The following is a 22,712-nucleotide window of genomic DNA, read 5'->3' on the forward strand; positions in this document are numbered from 1 at the left end:
ACAGCAATCCTGCAAGACTGGAAAGTCATATTGATTAACAGCTCATTCGTACGTAAACATGAGTTGAATTTCCAAAGAGCTTATCAAACCCACACCCAAACATTTTATACATTGGATGAACCCTTGCATGCCCGTCAAACCAAGACAAACGTAAATGGAAACCAGAACATGAAGTACTGGAATCACCAAACAGTGACATTAGCAGTAGCTAAGGCCTCACATGAGCACCAATCAGCTTTGACGGACCAACTACTCCTGCCAAAAGCATCAAAAACACATCAGGATACCAAGAAAATTGTACCTAAACATCTGTATTATGGATACCATGAAAAGAAATAGAGTGCAAAATACATCACTTGCTGGTGTGGTAAATGTGTCATATGCTTAGAACTTGCATTGCAGAAACAAATGTGCGGCACTTTGCATGGAGTCTATTTTCAGTTCTTTTATGTCGGTCTAGCAGTCACAATTGGTCGTCGTGGCTTTTCTTGTAGTAGATAAAGATATCTGAAGTTCTGCATAGGATTACTTCAAGTATTAACATTTGGTTGCTTCAACAGTGAGTGAATTTACAGTTGCAACCTTCATAGATGTCTTACTAGGAGGAAAGTGACCTCCATTATTTAGTAATAGGAGGAAATCGAGGGTAAAAGAAAGGAGCTTGCTATCTAGAGCCCCCTTCTTACTATTCACAACCCTCTTAATATTCACAACTCCTTAAAAAATAATAAAATAATATTTTACTCTTCATAACCCATCTGGTTCCAACTTTTACCCTCTTCTTTTTCTCCTTTTCCTTCCCCATAGCCTCCGCCTGCGCACACTGCTGCCACCGTCACTCCCCACTGTCTGCGCACCCTACTGGGAAGGTTGCAAAGGTCCAGAACATGGCATCTTCTGGGTTAATGCAACTGACATAGAAGATGATGTCTTTTGAGCTATTAAAGAATACAAATAACTTTAAAAATATTAAATCATTTTAACAAACGTTAAAAATTATTTCTCACCTCCTCCTCTTTGAACTTCAGTTTGTCTCATTTCATCATCAATCTTTTTTTCGTCATTTTATGTCACCTCCGACGATCAAGAGGAGAAGGAAAAACAGGGGAAGAAAAGGAGTTTAAGGAGTGAAAAGATTTTATTGAAATTAAATCATAAATTGATGACATATATGTCTATTTATAAAAGGATAATCTAGAAATATTCAAAGTTCTTATTGTGGGGTTGTAAATAATAAAAAAAGATTGCAAATGGTAATCTCCTAAAAGAAATTATTCACAAGTGCGAGACGAGGATAAAGAAACAAATCCTTGGGAAAAATGAGAAGTGCATAGTTCCATTTTTTTGGCATAGGTATATACATCTATGAGAAGATGTTTTTGTCATAACATGCTGATCCAAGGGAAAAGCAGGAGAACATATAATAAGCTTAACATGTATATTTATGTCACAAGAAAGACAAGACGCAATCTTACAATTTGAAGAAGCTAGATGTGCATGTCAATTAATGGAAACATATACTTGTGTACGCACTTGACTGTCTATTACTTGAATTAATTTCACCAAACAATGGAATCTAAAGTAAGGATTGTTATCAAGTACGAGAGAACAATAATCAGAACATAGATTCAATGTATATGGAAATTCCTTACTTCCATATTCGTACTGGTGTCTCTGGATCGTTCACCTGCAATAACGGTAAACGTTCCCATATTAGATATGGTGTTAAACACACAAAGTCGAGTTGTTTGAAAGATACAAAGGAGGAATATAAGACTGATTTAACTGCCAGGATATACAAAACAAACATATTGGTCACTCAAAGACCATTAAGTAACAATAAAGATGGCACATTCAACAGAAAAATTTATGGGTAACAAATTCTAAACCTAATATCCATCACCCATAAATGATAAGAATGGTTCGATAAACATGGCATAATGACTTTTCCTGCAATAAACTCTTCTTCAATATTTCTTGTTTCATGGTATGTATGGTTGTTATTAACCAGTCCTATGAAGGAAACAATTGATGTTAAACCTACAGACAGCTCGACCGGAGAATTCTCCTAACAAAACAGCCACCAATTAACTAACATGAAGACAACAAAAAGTGAATTTCTACAACCTAACCCACAAGAGATATGAATAATACACTCGTTTTGCCTTGAATTCCAAACATTGAGAATGAAACTATTATTACATATGGTTCCAATAACTGTTATTAAAAGGATCAACATCATGAATATGAATCCAATGATAATCAAGCACTCAAACACTGAATTAAAATGCAAGGAAAAACAAACGACATAACCACTTGGTGGAGGAAAAGGGCAAATAATCACATTTTCTAGTCAGGACGAGCAAATCGATTGCGCAAGTGTGTACTAGAAACTTCAAAATAAGGTAGATTCCAAACTCATTTACCTCCTTCTGGCAGATCTGATGTCCACAATGTCAGATTATCCTTAAGAAGCTGCAGAATAAGTGTACTATCCTTGTAAAAGTCTTCTCTGAGGGAATTGATCTCTGGAATAGCCTCATCAAACGCCTGTTTAGCCAGATGGCATGCCCTGTGAAACAGCAATGCATACAGTTTATATAATCTTTAGAAACCATGGCATGACTTGATATAACATCTTAATAAAATTTGCACTTGGAAACAGGAGAACATGAAAATGAAACTGAATGACAAAAGTCAGAACTGACCTTTCAGATGAATTCATTATCTCATAGTAAAAGACAGAGAAATTTAGTGCGAGGCCAAGCCTAATCGGGTGACCGGGTGGAAGATCAGTCATAGCAGTACTTGTAGCAGCCTGTATTGGCAGAATATTAGCTTTCCCGATCATCACTCAGAACTCCACAAAAAGCCTATAGCAAGCAGTGGCTGGTGAAGGAGAAGAAAAAACAATAGACAGAGAGTTGAATAAACCTGATAAGATTTAAGCGACTGATCCGCAGCATCCCTTCTTTCATTTCCAGTCTTAAATTCTGCCAAATACCTGTAATAATCTCCTTTCCTAGCATTGACCCAACAAAGGAAAATTAACAACAAAAATAATATGCATCTGCACAACTACCAAACTAAAGTTGCCAAAAAGGTTCTGATGTTTATGGAATTAGAAAGCACATGGAAAGCAACCATCAAATTCATTTATTTTTTCATCAAATTCACTGCAAAATGCAATGAAGAAGGGAATAATAAAGAAAAAAAAAGTAAAACCACTTACATCTTGTAGAAGAAAACGATCGATTCACCAGCAGAAGAAGACGGAAGGATGTGGATGGCAATGACAGACAAAATGTCATTACAGATCCTCGACAGTTCGTTTTCAACTTTCTTCTTATACTCCCTTATCCTCCTCGCATTTTGCTCACTCCCCTTCACCTCTTCTTTCTGTTCAAGCGAACAGAGGATCCTCCATGATGCTCTTCTTTCACCAATCACATTCTTGTAGCCAACCGACAATAAGTTCCTCTCCTCTGACGTCAGCTCAATGTCCATTCTGGCAATCTTCTTCAAGGACTCCACCATTTCTAAGATAGAAGCGATAAGACAAATTACCTAGTCGAACAACACAGGAGAACTTGTAATCTTGTCAAGATGGCAAGCGGCAATGAATAAAGAATTTAAGTTTTTTACATATAATTTTCTCTAGTCCATCAGAGGACCAACAAACACAAAGGATTCACTGGTTAACACATTGGCACCCGACATCTCAGGCTGGCAGTGAGGAATGGGTTTGTCTTTGGGTGATTAAAACTAGTACATAACTGAAAATTTTTGTCTTTTAGAAGGGGTTTCAGATATTTTCCTCAAGAAAAAAGGTTTAGACTGGAAGAAATCCAAATATTCAATAGCCGTGGAAGCAGATCAAACCAACATGAACGCATATAATCCTTCCAAAAGGAACGGTCCCCGAACTGAAACAACATTTTTGTCTCTCTCATAAAGCATTAAGAAAAGGCTGACTCTACTTACTAATTCAATGCAATTCTACCAATTGCTAACAGACAAGGAAGGAAAGATCAATCAATCGGTCTTCTTCTCCATGTGCGAAGCATTTATTAGAGAAATTGGACCGACTTACTCCGGCACAAACATAAGCCTCTGTTGCAGATGTGATGACACACAACGGTAAAACCATGAACACAAATCCCAATATTTATTTACCACAAAATCCCACAAATGGAGCCGAAACTTTTATCTAAGAAAACCCAACTAAAATTCCTGACACCATGAAGAACAAGGAGAAGAAGAAGAAACATCGAAGAAGCTTAAACGATCAGAACACAAGGAGGCGCCATGATTCACCAAGAACACCCGGAACAACCATTAGAGATTCAGGATTGCAAGAAAGATTGCAAATCATTCTTGCAAATAGAAGAAGAAAAATAATCGGAAGTCAGAATCAATCAACTCAACAAAATCCAAGAAAGCAACGGGGAAATCTCAAAAAGAAAAAGGAAAACAAACATCACGTTTGTCTCTGGTTTGACAAGGGTCCGGGGTGCACACCACCGTATCTCTCCGCCTGCTCTGCGAGCTTCGCCATGAACACTTGCCTCTCCCGCTCCTCCATCCCCCTACTTCACCTCCTCCTCCTCCTCCTCCTTGCTTCTCTTTCCCAGAATGGAAAAATATCTCCGACCTCCCTTTGTCTCACCTCGCTCTCTGTCTCTCTCTCTCTCTCTCTCGCTCCTTCTCTTTGCCGTGTAATAATACTATTAACTGCGGAAGGAAGTTTCTGTTGAGGGGATCGGAACGCCCGAGTTTTACCGCAGAGAAGCAATCTGCGGGTGACCTCCGCACCGTCGGATACACAGGGGAGCGGGCACCTCAGGTGTTGCTTCAAGAATCGTGAATCGGGGGGTGAGCGGGTCCGGCGGTTCCGGTCGGTTCAACCCCTTCACTGAGACAATCAGTGGGTCCCGCCAGGGAGAAGGTGGCGTTTTGGGTGCAAGTGCGGGTAGTCGCACCCGGGGATTTCACCGGATCCGTATCCTGGAGAGGAAGCCACGGGCGAGACTCGTTTACCGGGGACCGCTCGATCCGACGGCTGGGCGGCGCGTGAAAGCTAAGTGATGAATGATCGTGGCGGTGGCTGGTATCGCTAGGTGAGATGGTGACGTCCGTTGGATCTCAGGGTTATGGCACCGAGGAGGTTGGACGTGGCTTTATAGTGAGGACTCCACTGGTTCGACGCGCGTAATGGCCAATCAGATGTCGACTTTTTGGGTGTTACGAAGAAGCATACTTGTGGTCTAAGACGTCGTCGCATGATTGATTGATTACCAAGGGACCGATCACAAAATGTGCGCGTGTATGCATGCGTACAGGATAATAGGAAAAGGAGGCAGCAAGCAAGCACGTTGGTTGGGATTACTTTGAATTTTGTTAAAAAGTTAGATCAGGCTCCGAGTTTGAATCTCAAGTCAAGAGGAGAAAGCATGAACTTTTGGGCCCGGTTTCTTGCTCACGGTCAGTAGGCAGACGCAACGTGGTGCGATGCATTTGGTCTGGAAAAGAGAGTTGGACAGGTGGTGGTATGGTTGGTCCTATTTATTATTATTTTTATTATTCATAATACCAGGCATGCATGAAGATATATATATATATATATATATATTATTCACCATAAACGTTCATCAATCCCCTCGCCCTCAGCAATTATATATAATTCCACGATTTCTTGTCGCATCATTACCCTCTTTATCTTGCACTAAACCTGAGGAAATAAAATTACAATCTTGACATGTGGCTTAACACAATACAGCAGAAAAGACTAAAATCTCATGTCAAATGCTTCTTTTACTAAGAACAGTTTGTACGTCTTGATATGTCGGTGAACACAATATACCGAGAAACAACGAAAACAAATGGTGGCCCATCAAAACGACTTGTTGAGTAAAATATTGTTGTCCAACTACGCATGCAATGTCGTCATTCAGCACTACCCTTCGTTTTCGTATTACTTCGGGAACTGCAACGAAGCTCGTATGTCAACATCCTAATAACGATCTGGAATATTGAAGCCGAGAAAAAAAAGAAGAAAAAGTAAAGACCGACCGCAAGGATACAAATTAACGATCTGCAACCGACTATTCTAAAGGTACAGTACAAAGATTCGGGTATCAGAGTTCAAAAATGACTTACTGTAAGGTAGGTGAAACCATGGAATCCGAACCTAGTTACTCGACAAGAGTTCTGCAACAATCTTCAACCTGTCAGCTAGAAGATTTCGTCAGTTTTTTTTTAGTAAAGAACACTTTGTAAAAAAATTAAAGCAGATGCTCACACATTCCCAAACATGGTCTGGACCATCTTCAAACCCCGAATACAACAATCTCACCCAAGACCGCCAGTCGGAACACTTGGAATGTTGTCATCCACAATGGCCAGCAAAAATGAGTCATGCAGCAGGCAATTATATCATAAGAAAGAAAATGATTACCACACACATTAATCGGTTGCAAGACACAGCCAAGAACAGCAAAAGTATGCAATAATAATACAGTGCAAATTTATTCCTATGGCCTTGGCTTGCTATTAAAGTCTACCGGTAGGAATTCGCACCTATAAAATATCATAACGGAACTGCAACAGACATTTGCACTGGTCCCATAATGTTTGATACAGACAACATAAAGCTAATTGCAACCGACTCTCCACTGCTCAGAAAGGCCTAAACCGCATCGGCCTTCTGTATCTTGGAAACTTCCTGCAAAGATAGTCAAGGAGTTCCAACATTTGTGTGCATGAGCATTAGCTTTCGCCTGAAGAAAAGTGAAGGATAACAGAGCACTAACCCATATCCGTAAGGGGAAGCAAAGTATGGAGGCATGTACGGCCTCCTATATGGGTTTCCCATGTATGGACTGAACCGTCTTGGACGAAACTGCTTCATTCCTGGGACATTAGTCCGTTTAGCTGCTACCTGCAAAGAAGCATCCCTTTCGTTAGAATTAACCCAAAAAATCATCATATCTAATCAGAAGGTAGCAATTAAAAGCATAACATTAACACTAAACAAACTTTGATTTGACGCCCATGTAGTTCAGATTCATTCAACTGGAGAGCCTCTTGAACAGCCTCAACTTCTAGAAATTCAACATAAGCAAAACCTTTTGGCTGACCAAATTTGTCTGTCAGAATAGTAACCCTGTTGACTGTTCCACATGACTGGAAATGCTGCTGCACTTCTTCGGGTGTGCAAGCATAATCCACCTGCAGTTTCATAACCGCTATCAGCATTAGTAGGCAATTAATAACATAACAGGTTATTAGTCTAACAGAGGTTGTGCTTACTCATGCCACTGCTAGTAAATTAATTTCAATTATACATCGGAGTGTTTCCAATCAATAATATCATGATTATCATTCAACAATATGAGCATTTTTTAAGTTATGAAGTTCCATCACAGCCACTAAGATCTTAATTAACTGATGTTTAGAACCGTTTTGGTCAAATGTTAATCACAATCATACTCGGTCATGCACTAAGAAAAATGATTGCACTCGAACATGGAAAATCTGCCTTTGTTAATAGCATTCTTGTCAAGGTTCTCTAATTTAGAGTGTCTTTGGTTAATTGACAGTGGAAAGCAGAAAGGGGCACTTCGTGCAAGCAGTCAACTTTGACTACTTTGGTTCGTCCAAAAGCCTCACCAAAGTCAATTTGATTCAAAATGTCAAAACGAAATTATATAATTTTTCTCATTGATCACTTCAGATCGTGGAGAGCTTAAAGGCTTCCACAGTGTAATATTTTTATGGTAGCCAGCTCCATTAGCAACCAATAAACTCACAATCAACCCGGCAGTAGCCTTGTTGGTGACGGTTAATCTCGATCATCACTTGACAACTGGTGTATCATATGACAGCTGACCTGCCATGAATTATAATTCAGTCATGACTGGCCTACATCATGATACCGTTTAGACATTGATGGCTGATTTGATTCGAGACTGTCGACCAACAAACAATATATTAGCTGACTGCATTAGTTTATTTTTAACTGAACAAATGTTTGAGGTGATTGTACTACGTGTCTCTTTCAATATATTTAAAGCCATTTCTTGCAAGTTTCACTTTCAAAATGTAACTTGTTGACTTCAAACACTTACATCCAACCAAACCAGCCACAAAACTATTTGGCTGCTCAAAAAGGAACTAATTTCCTAGTCCTTGACCACTTAGAATTAAGAAAGGGATCCATCTAGGACTCTTTAGCGATGAACTTGTGTTTAAAAGTGTTCATGACATAGTGAACTATACTTTAAACAGCAAATTGACTGTGCTACTAAACAAAAAACATAAGCTGACAAGAAAATGGACAGAAGCGGAAAGTGAGAAGGCCACAAGCAAGATATCAAGGACCTCTCACTGCAGAATTCTGTGCAACAGTACAAACCAATGCTCACAACACAGACAGAAGTAGTAAAAGGTAAGGCCACAAGCAAGAGATCAAGGACCTCTCACCATAGAATGCTAAGCAACATTATAATCCAAAGCTCTCCAACTCCAACACCAAGTATAGGCAGCCTCCAGCATCACTAGTTGCATGTGCCCAAATGGAGTTACATTATGCCAAAGCACAATGGACTTCATGTCACCTATCCTATTGCCTAACTTCAAACCATCAAGTCATTCAATTTTCTTTGAGATTTCTTCAGGCCCAATACTATATGACCCACCTCCTTTTTCTGTTAAACAACTACAGGAACTGCATAAATTATTCATTCTTCTCTCTCCCTTTTTTTTCTTTTATCTTTCTTCCACACTGTGTCCTTTTTTTTTTAAGTTTCCCATTGTCCCTGGGATTTTGTTCTCTCATGCTCTTTTGATCATCCCTTTTTTCTCTTGTGACTCTTTTTAAAAAGAAATTCTCTCTTTTTTTAATTAAGGCCTTACTGTAAATCAGAGCTTCCTGGCACCCCATTATACTGGGCAACAGAGAACTCAGAACACTGAAGAGTGTACCTGCGGCCATTATTAGACATTTCATTAAAGAATTACCTCAAAATTTGAGAAGATATAGCAACAGATATGACTCAATCAATTAACAAAAAGGACTTCAAATAACAAAAGAGAAACCAAAATGATGCTTCCATCAGACAATTTTATTTGATACATGCTCAAATACAAAGTAAAAAGAAAAAAAATTTACTACATTCTGTGAATGATATAGTATCAAACATTAGCTAAAAACATACTCAATTTGCCCGAAATAAAAAAAAGGAACAAAGAACCATTCCTGTATCTGTTCCAGAAATTGCCTGGTCAAAAATTAGCAAAATCTGAAGTTTACCCATTCAATTAGGTAAGAGTAAAAAATCAATGTCTGGAATACCATGATGTGGTGGAACTGCTTAGATATCATCCAAGATCACTAATATACTCTTGGTCCATATCCAGAAATGAACTATCTTCTCCAGAAGACAATGACCCTTAAAAGATCAACTTGTGCAGGAGCCATAATGCACTTGGATGCAGTTTTTGTGACAAAATGAGAAAACCAACAACCCACTAGTTAATAAAATCTAATATACAAGGTTTACCAGCTGGTAGCTGGATGATAGAAAACAAAGCTAACATACATCCAACATAAGTGAGCTATTGTTGAGCATCTTTCTCATGCATCCAACATATACATATAATATATTTTGACAGAGGAATGGTTTCCCTTCACACATGTAATTAAGGTGCCATCAAGTAACATCAAGAACATAAAGGAGCTCTTGTCAAGCATTTTCTATTTTCAACTGCAATGAATCATGATATCTAGTTTGCATACATGATGCTCCAAAGCCTCTTTGAAGAAACATATGATGGTAAAAGGACCAAAAAATGAGCATCAGAATCAAAAAGTGCTGAAGATCTTCACAGTTCAGACAACATATTTTTATTTTTTATTCATTAAACATCAGAGAGTGCTTCCAAGTCATAAGAATGCATCATCTAATACCAGTCCTCAAAAACTGATTTGGGCGGTAAATGGTGGTTCCTTCTAGCAGTAAATTCTTGAATAATCTATGCATAAAGAATACCATGTGTGACTACATAAGTAAACTGGCAAGGGAAAAAAGGTATATGTAAATCAATAACTAACAAGCATGGAAGATAAAATCCATTGCAAGACCATTCCATATTCGTAGTACTAGCCCGTGTAGGATAACGTAATTATGCATAACATATTCAGATGAGGTTAGCAATGTTGAAATCATATATTAAATCCATTTATCTACTTACAGCAAGGCGTAAATCAACGAGGCTCTTGGGTCCAACTAGAACATCATAGAGTGCTGTACAATTCAAGACCTCACAGATATATATGTTGTAGAAATGAAGTCATTGATTGACAAACATCAGCAGAACAATCAAAACCATGAACGAACATGTTCCAAATCAACACATGCAAGATAGTCAGATCATGAAACTCACATTGCCAACAAATACAGATCGAGAATCAACCTCCTCCTTGCTTGCTTGGGACGCTGCTGCACTAGCAGGATCTACACATATGACAAGATGAACGTTGACTGAATGCTTGTTGGAATACATGGAAAAGCATAAAGTAATCAACATATCTCTAATCCTATCTAGACATAAAAGTCAGAATATCATGTTTAAATAAAACTCAATATTGGTTTGTGAAACCAGCATATATAGCTGAATGTTCATGAATAGCTTATGCACAGCCATACTACAAATGCATTGCCACAATTAGTTCCACGATGAAAATAAATGATGGACTAGAGTGGTACATGAAACTTAACAGTACTAATAACTTGAGCGTACGAATTTTGGATCACATGATATAAGGTTATTGTTTCCAAGTTATTGGACCAGTAAAAGTACCAAGCCAGGGCATGACATCCAAAATTCCAAAAGGGAATTACCCCAAGCTCAAATGAGGTAGTTTAAGATACCTTAAATCTTGATATCAATTCATTGTAGCACAGAGAGATTGACACTATTACCGTAGTTGGTATCTACGCATGAACATATACATGCTGAAAAGATATTGTTATTAACTGGGCATGGATCTGATACCACTGCTGTGTTTTAACACGCACAACTACATATCTAACTTGCATCACGAAGATTGAACTCCTTCCAACCATACTTGCCTATTTTCACATCCTGATGCGCCAAACGTGCCTTCCTATACTGGCAATTAAACATCTCTTCAACCGAAACATTAGATCGTGAGCAGATCAACCTATCACAGGTGATGGGGTGAAGCCCTAGAGGTGGAACGGAGGAGAGAGAGGGGAGGGAAGGGAAATCGGACCTTGGACGGAGCCCATCTCCTTCTCGACCTTGGCCTGCATCTCGCGGAGGGCGGCGGCCTCCTCCTCCATCTCCTTGAGCCGCCTCTTCATCTCGTCCAGCTCCTGCAACTAAACCGAATCGACATGACCAGCGGATTAGGGTTACAGATTCGAAGGATCTCGAGTGGGAAAGGCGGATGGGAGAGGAAGACCTTGGCGGCGTCCTCATCAGGCCTGGCCATGTCGACGTCTGCGTCCATGTCGCCCTCGTCGGGGATCTCCCCTCCATAGACCTCGTGCTCCTCCTCCTCCTCCATCGCCTCACCCCCGCGACCGCACGCGTCGCTCGCGCGTTTCTCGCCCCTTTACAGCCAATATCCACTTCCGCATACAAACTTGTGTGTGGTAAGCGGTGCCGATATAACAGCCATTATAGAATGACTGGTATGGCGTTACAGTCAACACATAACCTCCTAATTACCAAATCGACGCCTTCGTCGCAGCAAGTCGTACGTGGCAAAACATTACGCAGGTGAAACCAATAAATTCCACGAGTAAAACAGCATCATCAGATCCACCAATAAAGTTGCGGATCGTACGGCCATCGACCCATCAGTGCGTGAACGTGGCACCATCCCGACGCCGCTCCGTTTTCCACGTATACCCCAATCACGAAAACGTATTACCGCAGATAGTACTCGCTTACGCGTCACCCAATGATCTAACACCACCTAGATGATTATTCCACTGGATCGATTAATCACAACGAAGGTAAAAGACGCGGGTACAGCAAACATTACTCGATAAAGAAGTTTCGCGGCGCTTACCGATGACCGACGGTGAGCGCACGCCTGCAGAGGAGTCCATTTGTCGGCTGGCTGAGGTGACCGTGAGAGGGATCGGGTCACTCACGGGTGCTGCGCTCGCTCTACTCTGCCGTCAGAACAGAGGAAGCACCTGGAGCGCGGCGGCGGTGGTGGCAGCGGAGCAGCGGCTGGAATGGCGGGCGGAAGGGACAAGATCGACTACGTGTTCAAGGTGGTACTGATCGGGGACTCGGCGGTGGGGAAATTGCAGTTACTGGCGCGGTTCGAGTTCAGCCTGGACTCCAAGGCCACGATCGGGGTGGAGTTCCAGACGAGGACCCTCATCATCCAGCACAAAAGCGTAAAGGCTCAGATCTGGGACACCGCCGGTCAGGAGAGGTACTTCCTTTGCTCTTCTCCGGGACCCTAGTCGGTTCCTCAGATTTACTTCCTTTGCTCTTCTCCGGGACAAAAGCGTATGATGGGATTTGATCATTTGTATCTGAAGTATTCAGTAGTTCTTGCTGGTTACGATTTGCATATGCAATAAGTGGTGTTAGGAGAAATGCCTTGTCGATCTAACGGCTCGTGAAGTGATTCATTTTAGTGTACGAAGGGTGATAAGGGACAAAATGGGATTGAAGGCCTTATCACTGCTCCATTCCGTAGGGAGCAAAGGGCTCATAGTCTGATGAGTGATCATTTGGTCGGTCGGCTATTGGTGCATCCCATTGGGAGGAATTGTCCATTTTGAATGATGGACGAACTCAGCACAAAGCCAAGAATTAAATGGATACTCGATTGACTTATGAGCTCATAATTCTTATACTCGAGGTGTAGGCCTCGGACCCTTCTTCTAGTTGCGGCCTGTAAGTTTATGAGAAATTGTCTGTTTTGGACGATGGGCATACCCCCATAGTTTTGCCCTTTCGTGAGTTCCGAAAGACACCTTTAAGAGTAAGAGATAGATTTACAAGTCCTTGGTTTCGATACTTCTCAACCAATATGAGACTATATGAGACTAAATGGTCTTATCAAATATATACCACCATAAAAGCCGATGAATCTTATTTTGACAAAAAAATATGCTTGCTGGCAGACACCAATGTAGAACAATCATCATCATTCCATAATCTTTACTGGATTTGACATCCAGAATTGCCTACTACTATCATTTTCAAACTCACTCAGAAATAAATCACATTTTTTGCCATCCAATTTTCCAATCTTGTGCACCAGGCAGCAGAATGTCAACATCTGTAAAAGCCATATAGACATGAGAAATTCCCATGAAGAACTTTTTGTTTGACCAACGAAATATGAACCACTTGCTGGAGCTATTTGTTTGCTACAAAATATACGAGTTTCATATCAGATTGCAATATTTCAAATAAAAGCTTGAATTTTTGTGATCCAATTACAAACTGTTAAACGTTATTTTGCTTTTTCGTGATTTCAAGCACGGAAATTTGGTAGTAAGAAATAGATTCTAACATCAGCATTAGAGAAGGCTGGATGACATAGTAGTTGATGACCAAGTATGTTCTATTAAAACACAAATATTTTACATGATATCTTGAGAACATTTTAAGGTTGGTTGGTAGTTAACCATCCCAAATTATGAAGTATTGATGCATGACATTCAGATATGCTTCATATTGAGTTACCTTTTGTCGTTAACGACTCCTTACGATATGAGCCTCTGAACTTGTCACTTTCTTCAGTAACCTTTCTTTATCTGCAATTCACGCATTGCGATGAAAAGTTCAATCTAGAAACTGATACCTTAATGTCTTTCATATTCGAGATCTAGTTTGGAATTTCATGAGTTCTTGCTGATGAGTTGAATGAGTATACCTACAGGGCTTGAAGTTTTATGTCAAAAAGGAAAACACCATCTAGTCTGCAATCCGATGAGCTTGGATCTTCACAGGTATAGTTACAGAGCTGTCACCAGTGCATACTACCGAGGAGCAGTTGGGGCTTCGCTGGTTTACGACATTACCAAGTGCCAAAGCTTTGATCATATTCCTTGGTGGCTATAAGAGCTGCGGAGCCATGCGGACAGGAACATCGTGATCATGTTGGTCAGAAACAACGCCGATCTCGAGGACCAGAGAGCAGTAACCATGGAAGATGCCCAAGAATTTGCTCAGAAGGAGAACCTCTTCTTCCTGGAAACGTCAGCACTTGAATGCCTTCTACAAACGTTGAGAATGCCTTCCGGACTGTCCTCACTGAGATTTTCAACATTGTGAACAGGAAGAACCTGACTTCTGACCCTCGTAGCAACAACTGGCAGACTGACACTGCCGGTAAAGAAGATCATCGTCCCTGGCCCTGCTCAAGAGATACCCAATAACAAAAACATGCTGTAAAACCTCCTAAAATGTTGGCTTCCTCGCTGGTAGCTGCTTACAGCAGAATGGTCTGCTAGAATCGTTCTCATCTTCCGGTCGTAGCAGATATTTTAATTGGTGTCTGTATGTTGGTGGAGGGAGTCAGTTTTTCTGATGCAGTCTGTGTTTTGATTTGCTGGAATCAGATGAAAACCTGTGTGTTCTTATAGTACTCTCTTTTTATATTACGATGACATTATTTGAGAGCTAATGGCATGACGATAAGCTATTGTAATCGACACCTTTCATTTTTCACGTTTAACAAATAGGACAAGTTTTTTCAAAAAAGTCCCTATGTTTTTTTTTTCCGCAAAGCATCCCTTTCTAGTTTATTTTTTAGAATATTTTTATTTTAAAAAATATATATTATCACTGACTTCTCTTCGTCTCATCGATCATTGCCTTTGTCCTGTCATCGCTCTTTTGTGTTATGTCGTTGTCACCCTCGTTCACCACTACTGAGGTGTCTCTAAGACTCCAACTTTGTCTCATTGTGTTTATCATCGATCCCGTCCCGTCTTGTGGAGCATCTTCTTCGTCCTGTCATCCCTTGGTCGTATATTGTTACCTCCACTTTCGTCCTCATTCGTCACCTCTACTCTTGCCTTCGTCTATTGTCTCTTAGATTCTAAGGCCTTAGCACTAAGGAAGCGTGCTGCTGCCTACTTCTACCCCTTGATCAAAGGAGCAGAGTAATTAGAAAGAGTAAGCGACACTTGCATCAATGTCAATGAGAACTAGTGATGGAAACAACTATCGATGGTACAAAGGTTAGAAGGGTACTCTATAAACCTGAAATAGAGTATCATGGGAGTAAGTGAAATTATTTTTTAATATATATATATATATAATATGCTTCTCATATTATTTAAAATATGACATTATTTCTAACCTCTCTCAAGTCAATCGCTACCTCAGCCTTAGCCCCGTCGTCCCTCGTCTATATCTCATTACCTCCCCCCTTGCTCTCATCCACCATCCTTATTTATTATTATCGAGGTACTACTAAAGCCTCGTCTTCGTCCCATCACCTATGTTATCAACATTGACAAAAGGAAAGGAGGATGTTAGGATTGCACTGAAAAGGAGGGGTAAATTAGTACACTAATATTTTTAATTGATTTTAAAATTTGATTGATAAATCAATATGTTTCAAAAACTTGATTAATCAAATTAAAGTTGTAAGTAAGTAAATAAAATTAAGTCACAAGTAAAGTGCAAACAAAGAGAGGCAAACTAATTTATAGTGGTTCGATCTTCCTGACTTATGTCCGCTCTCGATTTGTCTTCCCTCGAAGCTATTAGTTTTTATTATCGATCTTCTTTTCAATAGACAAAGATCAACTATTGTTATTATAACTTTCTACTTTTCAAACTAAGAGATAACATTCATTCTCTTTCTATACGGGATCTCCCACTTCCTACAACATAGAATTATAACCAACTAAAGAGGATAAGACTCAAACTATAATTAAAATGAGAGTTTAAAGTCTTGATTAAGATTATTTTAAGTCAATTTAAATTGATATTGGATCAAAACCATGTTAACTTGTCGAGGAACCCATTGGGCTTGAATCAAGGTCGAATTGGACCTATTAGAAGGCCAAATCGGTGGCCTAAACCAGGCCTGGCGATGGTATCGTCAAGCCCAAGTGATTGTACCGCCTAAGTTAGCTGAAAAGTAATATTTGTGCCTTTTTAGCATTTTCAATGGTAGTATTGCGTAGGGCGATGGTAGTATTGCCTAGGCCAATGGTAGTATTGCCAAATCCAAGATTCACGACCCCTTATGGCAGTAGTACTGCCCGGTGCCGATAATAATATTGTCAATACCTCAAAATGTTGAGGATTTAAATTTTAGCTCCATCAACCAAGCCTGAGTAGGGTATTTACTGACCCCAACAAACTTCAAGAATGGAGCTAAAAATTCAAATACACAATATTTTGAGGTATTAATGATACTATTATCGGTACCGAGCGGTACTACCACCGTAATGGGAGAATCTTAGCTTTAGCAATACTACTATTGGCCTAGGAAATATTGTCGTCGCCCTAGGCAATACTACCATCAAAAATATTGAAAAAAAAAAAAACTTCTCGATTGACTTAGGCAGTACAATCACTTGGGCTACCATCGCCCAGGCCCGGTTTAGGCCATCGATTTGGCTTTCTAATATGTCCAATTCGACTTTAATTCAAGCCCAATGGGTTTCTCGATAAGTTAACATGGGTTTTCACCTGATACCAATTTAAATTGACTCAAAATAATCTCGATCAAAACTTTAACAAATCATCATATATTCGACACATTTATGAAGCTTTCGATACGTTGCATGCTTTTTCGACATATCATCCAATCTTTCCACACTTCGTCCGAACCTGTGGCACATCGATCATTCCTTCGACATATCACTTATTCTACTGGTATATTGATTTTTCTATGTCATCCGATCTTTTAATTTAATATGATATCAAAACCTATAAAGTCTAATCTCGTATAATAATTTTTCAACACAACATTTAACTCTCTTAGCTCAATAATTGACCCAAGTTCATGACCGAAATATTTTAATTATCACTTTAAAAACATACTTAACCCGATAAACTTATCTACTGAGTCTAAATTTATCAATCATCAAAATCGAGAAAAGCTATAAATGAGGACACGATGATAAGATGATAAATGAGGAACAATGGTTAGGATGATATTATCTTTTAAAATAATAAAGATTGCACCACAATAATAAATCAAATAGATATGAGAAAAAATTATTTTTTAAAAAAATTACCATTATACATAACTGAACAAATTAAATCATATTGCGATTAACTGAATATATTTTTTCTCTACTGCTTAGATGTGATTCCTACGTAAATAGATTCGGCTAAAGCTCATAACTGAACAAATTAAATCATTTAGGGCCTTTTTTTTCAGCATCAATTTTTTGTTAGTTTCATCAAATGTCAACAATATCTGCAACCCTACACCAATCAAACAACCTATTAATTCGCAAATAGAAACGAAGCATTCAATATGCACAGCCCAAACAACGTATTAGATCCAACATCCAAATTGCTAAAAGCATTTGGAGGAAATCGTTCGATCAAACTCCATCATCTAAAAAGAGAAAAGTCACCGATCAGTTTGCATCATCTCAAACGGCAAAACAGTTTCCGAGCTTAAGCTACACATTTCCCTCGGGAAAAACAAGGTCTACGCTGCAACGGATGGCTTGGAGGCAGCAGAAAGCTTGGACCTCCTCTTGGCCAAGCTCTCGCTCCTACGCTCCCTCTGCTCCTTTAGCCTGGTGGCAAGCAGCTTCTGGTACTCGGCTGCTTCTGACTTGGCCTTTGCGATCCTCTTCTTCTTCTCTGCAATCCTGGCACGCTTCCTCTGCAATGTCAATGGCGTCACAAGTCTCTGAATCTTGGGTGCCTTGCTGCATTTCTTGCCTGCAAAGATGAAACCTGAATCAGCACGATTCAACCAAACCGGGCAAAGGATCCCATAGGAAAGACTTATAACAGGCATCTCATGGCTTACCATCCATGGCAAAGTATCCCTCATTTTATGTTCATGATATAACATTGCGTCACAGTAGTTTCTAACTGCATGCCTATTACCACTAACGCATCAAACCCGATGTTCTACTGGAAACAACATACAAAGTCTAAAAAGACATCCAACAATGATGGTTGCAATTTCAAGCACTACAAAATACAAAGAGAACTACAATCATTAGTGTTGATGCTTTTATGGTGACAGCAAGATCCTTAAGAAAAAGTCAAAGTGCAAATCAAGATGATGCTCACAAGCACTAGCAAAACTTAGTCCAAAAGTCAACAATAGTATAGTAGCTCATGTGGCATGCAAGACAACATAGCAATGAGAAAAATACATCTTCTATAAGGTAAAGAGTCTGGTAATGTCAAACTGAACCTGATTTTGTTGTGAAGGTTCGGCGGTACGTATTGACATACTTGCGGACATCATCTTCCTTGGAAAGGTTGAATAGCTTGCGGATTTTTGAGGCTCTCTTAGGTCCCCTCATTCTGGGCTTCTCAATATCAGTCAACCCTGGAAGATCATTCTCACCTTTCTTAACAATAACCAAGTTCAGAACTGAGAGATCAGGGCTGACAATGCATCCACGAACCGACTTCCTCCTGCGCTCCCCATTACGCCTGCCATACCCACGGAAGCAAGGTGTACCTGTGACAAACTAACTAAAGTCAGAAAACAAGATAGAGAATAATCCAAATGGCTGCAAAAACCAATAACAATTTATCATTGCCTCTGTGCAGCAGCAGGCGAACACGTCCAGGTGTGAGTACCCCCTGCTTCATGGGAAAACCTTGTTTGTCACATCCTCCCATGATTTTGAAAACATAGCCTTTGAATTCCTGGTAAGAAATTGCACATCTTACATTTTTAATATCATAAACTATTTTACCAGCATTCTTACAGAAAAATAACGGGTAACACATACCTCACCAAGGGCATCCCCGCTGACTTCCTGAGAGATCCTCTTGTCAAAAAATGCTCGACTGCATAACAAATTATGAAGTCATAGTTCATGTTCATTATAACCACTATAGCACTATACAAGAATAAAAAAAATCTGAAAAATAATAAAAAAGTTGTGTATCATATGACCACACAGTGAAATCATACAGAGCATAATTGTAAGTAATAGGTTCTGTGAATTCCGAAATTTTAAATGGTAAAAACAATATTAGGAGACTTATATAACAAGGTAAAAAGAGACAATACATTAGTTGACAATATAACAAACAAAAAATATTAACAGGAAAAAAAGAACTAAAGCAACAGAGAACTGTAACAAATAGTGTCAATCAAGATATCTTGGTAGTCCAACATATATTTTACAGCCACTACTAACTATCAGCATCAGGAGCTAAGTGTTTTTGGGAGGAAAAAATGATATCCAGAACACCTGGGCTAGTTCTTTTGTCAGGTGAAAATCATGGTCGAGATGATTATCAGACGCAACCAAAGAATTTTATAAACTATAGCTGAAAGTTTTTAGCTTTTCTTCTCAAAGAACTGGAAGAAATGCTTGGCATAACTTACTTCCAAAAAACCAGAGTTTCCTTGAAGGAAATCATTTCAAACCCATATTTCATATAAACAGCATGATTTCTGACCATTTACATTACCATTTTAAATCAATGAAATAGCCGATGATATTTGACAATCAACTTAGGCATACCAATCATGTGGGCATAAACAACCATAGAAACATAGTTTCAGCAAATTGATGCAATTATTTCCTACGAAAAAAATCTTATAATCTAAATAAACTAAAATGACCCCCACAAACAACGATTTACATGCACTATTTCAAAATCCCTCTCGATAATGACACTCAAACAGATAGCGCCAAATCCAACATATTCTATCAATAACTTGCATCGATCGGATGAATAAGAAAGATCACAAGACAAGACTACATGATATATGTTGGCCCTGTTACATGAAATACAATGAAATAAATTAACCAGCGGAACAGGATAATACAATACAACAACAAAGTCCGATCTATAAACAAGACGCAAAGCATCGACATGATACTCCAAAAACCACATGAACTTACAGCTTCTGATCGTCATCTATCTCGAGCTTCTTCTGACACCCGGTGGTCGGATTCGCAATATTGAACTGCAAAAGGAGACAACACCAAGACCAACATTAACCATTCAGATCCTCCACAAATCAGCAATTAAACGTAACAAGTTTCGTCGCGCCTCATACTTCCGGCACGAACAATAAAAAAACTCGGGAAGAATTATCGGAAACCGTCGTCCGCTTGCCAACATACCTTCATCTCGGATCAAAGACTCCCTTGCCTCCTCGACGCGAGAGACGACAGCAGATTTATCGCCAATCGTCCCCGCCGCTAGGGTTTCTCTGCGCCCTTTAGAGCGCTCCCTAATTGACCCTAATTTATAGCGAAGGTGCGAGACTTACGAAGCTAAGGATCTTCAATCTGAACCGTTCATCGTTGCGCCTGATCGAATGGCTTCCACCGTTCATCCTTTCTGATCACCAGATAAGATTTGATTTTTTTCTTTTTTTTCTTTTTTTTTGTGGTAGGGTATAAAAAGCCATAAACGCCTTTCGATCAATCTTCTAAATAGCTTTCTTAATAGTATTTAGTATTTAATATGCTCGTCATAAATTTCACTCAACGTGAGCTTAAAAAAGCGTATTTGATTGCTCTCATCTAATGTCTTTCTATGTTAATTGATAAGGTATTCGGTATTCACACGCCGGTCCGGCTTTAAGAGAAACTTGACACAGCATTCGGTCCGTCCACGCGCGCACGGCGCTTGGCCTTTGGCCTCAGCCGCGCCAGATCTGGTCGCATCAAATAGTTTTGTCACCCAGGACGATTGCCGACCAGGTGTTCGATGGTTGGAGTGGAGTCCGGCCGACATGCCGCCGACCTCCGCCTGCGTCCTTTCGCAGCCCATCAACGTCCAGCCTTCTTCGCGAGACAAGCAAGCTCTGATCGATTTCGTCCTTCAGCCATCACATCGCATCCTTGGTTTTAGTCATCGGATGGGGATAGGTTTCTGTTTTCATGCTGCTGTTTGATTTCTGGATCTCCCTGTTGCTGAGTAAGCTCCTCTCTTTTCATTCCGGTTGCGGATTCATTCCCAGAATCTCTTCTGCAGAATGTTCGTCTCTAGAGATCGACGAGTTTTGAGGATCACAAGTTCGCCTCTTTTTCTGCAGGCACAGCTCTCGGCTTTTTGGTTGTCTTTGTGTTAAAAGGATAACTTACAGGAGGTATGTGATAGTATTATGAGGCAAGTGAACATTACAAGGTTCCACAACGCATGCTTTTATCTTCTTCTGCTCGTAGATTCCTGTGTTCAAAATGCCATTCATTATGTTCTCCTCAAGTTTCTTTTATTCTTTGAGGTGGTTGTGCCATGGAATCTTTATACTCGATCCTCAAATAATTCGGTGGTGGTCACTCAAATTCAGGCACCAAAAACATGGATAATATGTTTACACTGTGAACTCACTGTTGATAAGCCCAAAGAAATATGTATAACAGGTAAGAGTTAAAAGTAATTCTAGCACAAGCAGGATTGAATCTGCAAATAATTTCAAAGAGATGGTATCATGAGATAGTATCAAAGATACCTGAGCTGATTCTTCTGTTTATATTTTGGTCAATTGCATTCTGTGAGTTAATTCTGGTTAGTGGTCACTATGCTTTCTTATATGCTCTACATCCTGGCTTGTGTCATTCTATTAATGTTCGTGGCAAAGGAGCTGATACTCTTGGTGGTTGTTGTGTATGTGCTTTTCCCATTAGTTAATTGTTCTTGTGCTTGTCCTTGACCTTAGTCCTTGTTCTTCTTTATTACTCCTACTCCTAGATACCTTTGTTGTGCTCTGACGATTTGTCTCATGATGTTATGACATTGGTTTCGACCAAATTAGAAATGGAGTAGGTGGTGATAACCAAAACATCTACAGATATCATATCACCACATTCAGTTTCCTTGCATGATCATTATTAATGACAACAAAGTTCTCAGTAGGACTCAAAACAGCATTGCTGTTAATTTCGCTCTAGTGACTGGTACTTTGTCAGATCAAGAGGAGGTATGCAGGTGCCGCAAATTTCTTGAAGGAATTGCAGATGATGATGAAAGTCTGATAAGAGGTGCCGTTTTTTCATTTTACTTCTTTTGAAATAATTTAGCCTAATTTCACAAAGGTGGGACCTGAGCTTTTGCTATCTATCTGTTGGTGTTGCGAAGGATGAGTTTCATGTTCTTAAATTCAAACAAAGATGAGCCTTTAAGCACTTCTAGTTATGTCTGTGATCTGGCACTGCAACAGCCCTTGTACTAACATTTTGTTGTGTTATTTTGCAGTTTAGATGGTGTCCTATAGATCGGTGAATTTATTGAACTATAGTAATCGATTTGATGTGATGAAGATGCAGAAAACCTTTTAAGGTATGCTCCTCTGTCTAGCTCCCTATCCTCCTGCTTAGATCTCAAGTCAGAGTATATGTTCATACCCAACAGCCATCAATACAATTGCCAATTTGGTCATGAAGGAACAAGGATTTTCCTTTGGATGTCATTACCATGTTTTGACTTGTCAATTCCATATCTTAAAAGTGATGAAGATTACCTGTTCAAATTTGGTTTTGTTCTATAAAAGATACAAACAA

The 22,712-nt window shown here is 39.6% G+C and overlaps 3 protein-coding genes, 1 long non-coding RNA gene and 1 pseudogene across 9 annotated transcripts; 2 read left to right on the top strand and 3 right to left on the bottom strand.

Annotated features, from left to right (window-relative positions):
- Positions 1-7: 7 nt before the first annotated feature.
- Positions 8-5,081, bottom strand: LOC135631985 (14-3-3 protein 7-like). Of its 5 annotated transcripts, XR_010494572.1 has the most exons (9): positions 4,522-5,081; positions 3,233-3,539; positions 2,935-3,022; positions 2,709-2,818; positions 2,427-2,572; positions 1,653-1,687; positions 776-911; positions 357-515; positions 8-255 (listed from the first exon to the last, which is right to left on the bottom strand). XR_010494572.1 is itself a non-coding variant. In XM_065140199.1 (7 exons), exons 1-7 carry the CDS (start codon positions 4,583-4,585, stop codon positions 250-252), a joined length of 756 nt encoding a protein of 251 aa, XP_064996271.1. In that variant the 5' UTR covers positions 4,586-5,079; the 3' UTR covers positions 8-249. The 5 variants fall into 5 exon arrangements, 1 of the variants encoding a protein (XP_064996271.1); XR_010494573.1 differs by lacking the exon at positions 357-515; XR_010494571.1 differs by having other exon boundaries at positions 357-911.
- Positions 5,082-6,411: 1,330 nt separating this feature from the next.
- LOC103976702 (polyadenylate-binding protein 2) lies at positions 6,412-11,673 on the bottom strand. 2 transcript variants are annotated; one of them, XM_009392006.3, is made up of 6 exons: positions 11,492-11,673; positions 11,300-11,402; positions 10,447-10,517; positions 7,039-7,230; positions 6,813-6,940; positions 6,412-6,724 (listed from the first exon to the last, which is right to left on the bottom strand). In XM_009392006.3, exons 1-6 carry the CDS (start codon positions 11,594-11,596, stop codon positions 6,679-6,681), a joined length of 645 nt encoding a protein of 214 aa, XP_009390281.2. In that variant the 5' UTR covers positions 11,597-11,673; the 3' UTR covers positions 6,412-6,678. The 2 variants fall into 2 exon arrangements, with proteins under 2 accessions (XP_009390281.2, XP_009390280.2); XM_009392005.3 differs by having other exon boundaries at positions 11,300-11,408; positions 11,492-11,671.
- A 397-nt stretch (positions 11,674-12,070) lies between these two features.
- Positions 12,071-14,688, top strand: LOC103976701 (ras-related protein Rab11D-like; annotated as a pseudogene).
- Positions 14,689-17,519: 2,831 nt separating this feature from the next.
- On the bottom strand, positions 17,520-20,461 carry LOC135631986 (small ribosomal subunit protein eS6-like). Its single transcript, XM_065140201.1, has 6 exons — positions 20,328-20,461; positions 20,103-20,167; positions 18,975-19,032; positions 18,780-18,888; positions 18,425-18,697; positions 17,520-17,937 (listed from the first exon to the last, which is right to left on the bottom strand). Exons 1-6 carry the CDS (start codon positions 20,331-20,333, stop codon positions 17,699-17,701), a joined length of 750 nt encoding a protein of 249 aa, XP_064996273.1. The 5' UTR covers positions 20,334-20,461; the 3' UTR covers positions 17,520-17,698.
- Positions 20,462-20,758: 297 nt separating this feature from the next.
- Positions 20,759-22,492, top strand: LOC108952137 (uncharacterized). The gene is made up of 3 exons (XR_001976711.2): positions 20,759-21,129; positions 21,248-22,193; positions 22,408-22,492. It is a non-coding gene; the product is annotated as an uncharacterized LOC108952137 (long non-coding RNA).
- Positions 22,493-22,712: the final 220 nt, after the last annotated feature.

This window comes from Musa acuminata, chromosome BXJ3-2 (genome assembly GCF_036884655.1).
Source record: "Musa acuminata AAA Group cultivar baxijiao chromosome BXJ3-2, Cavendish_Baxijiao_AAA, whole genome shotgun sequence".
Taxonomy (NCBI): Eukaryota; Viridiplantae; Streptophyta; class Magnoliopsida; order Zingiberales; family Musaceae; genus Musa; species Musa acuminata.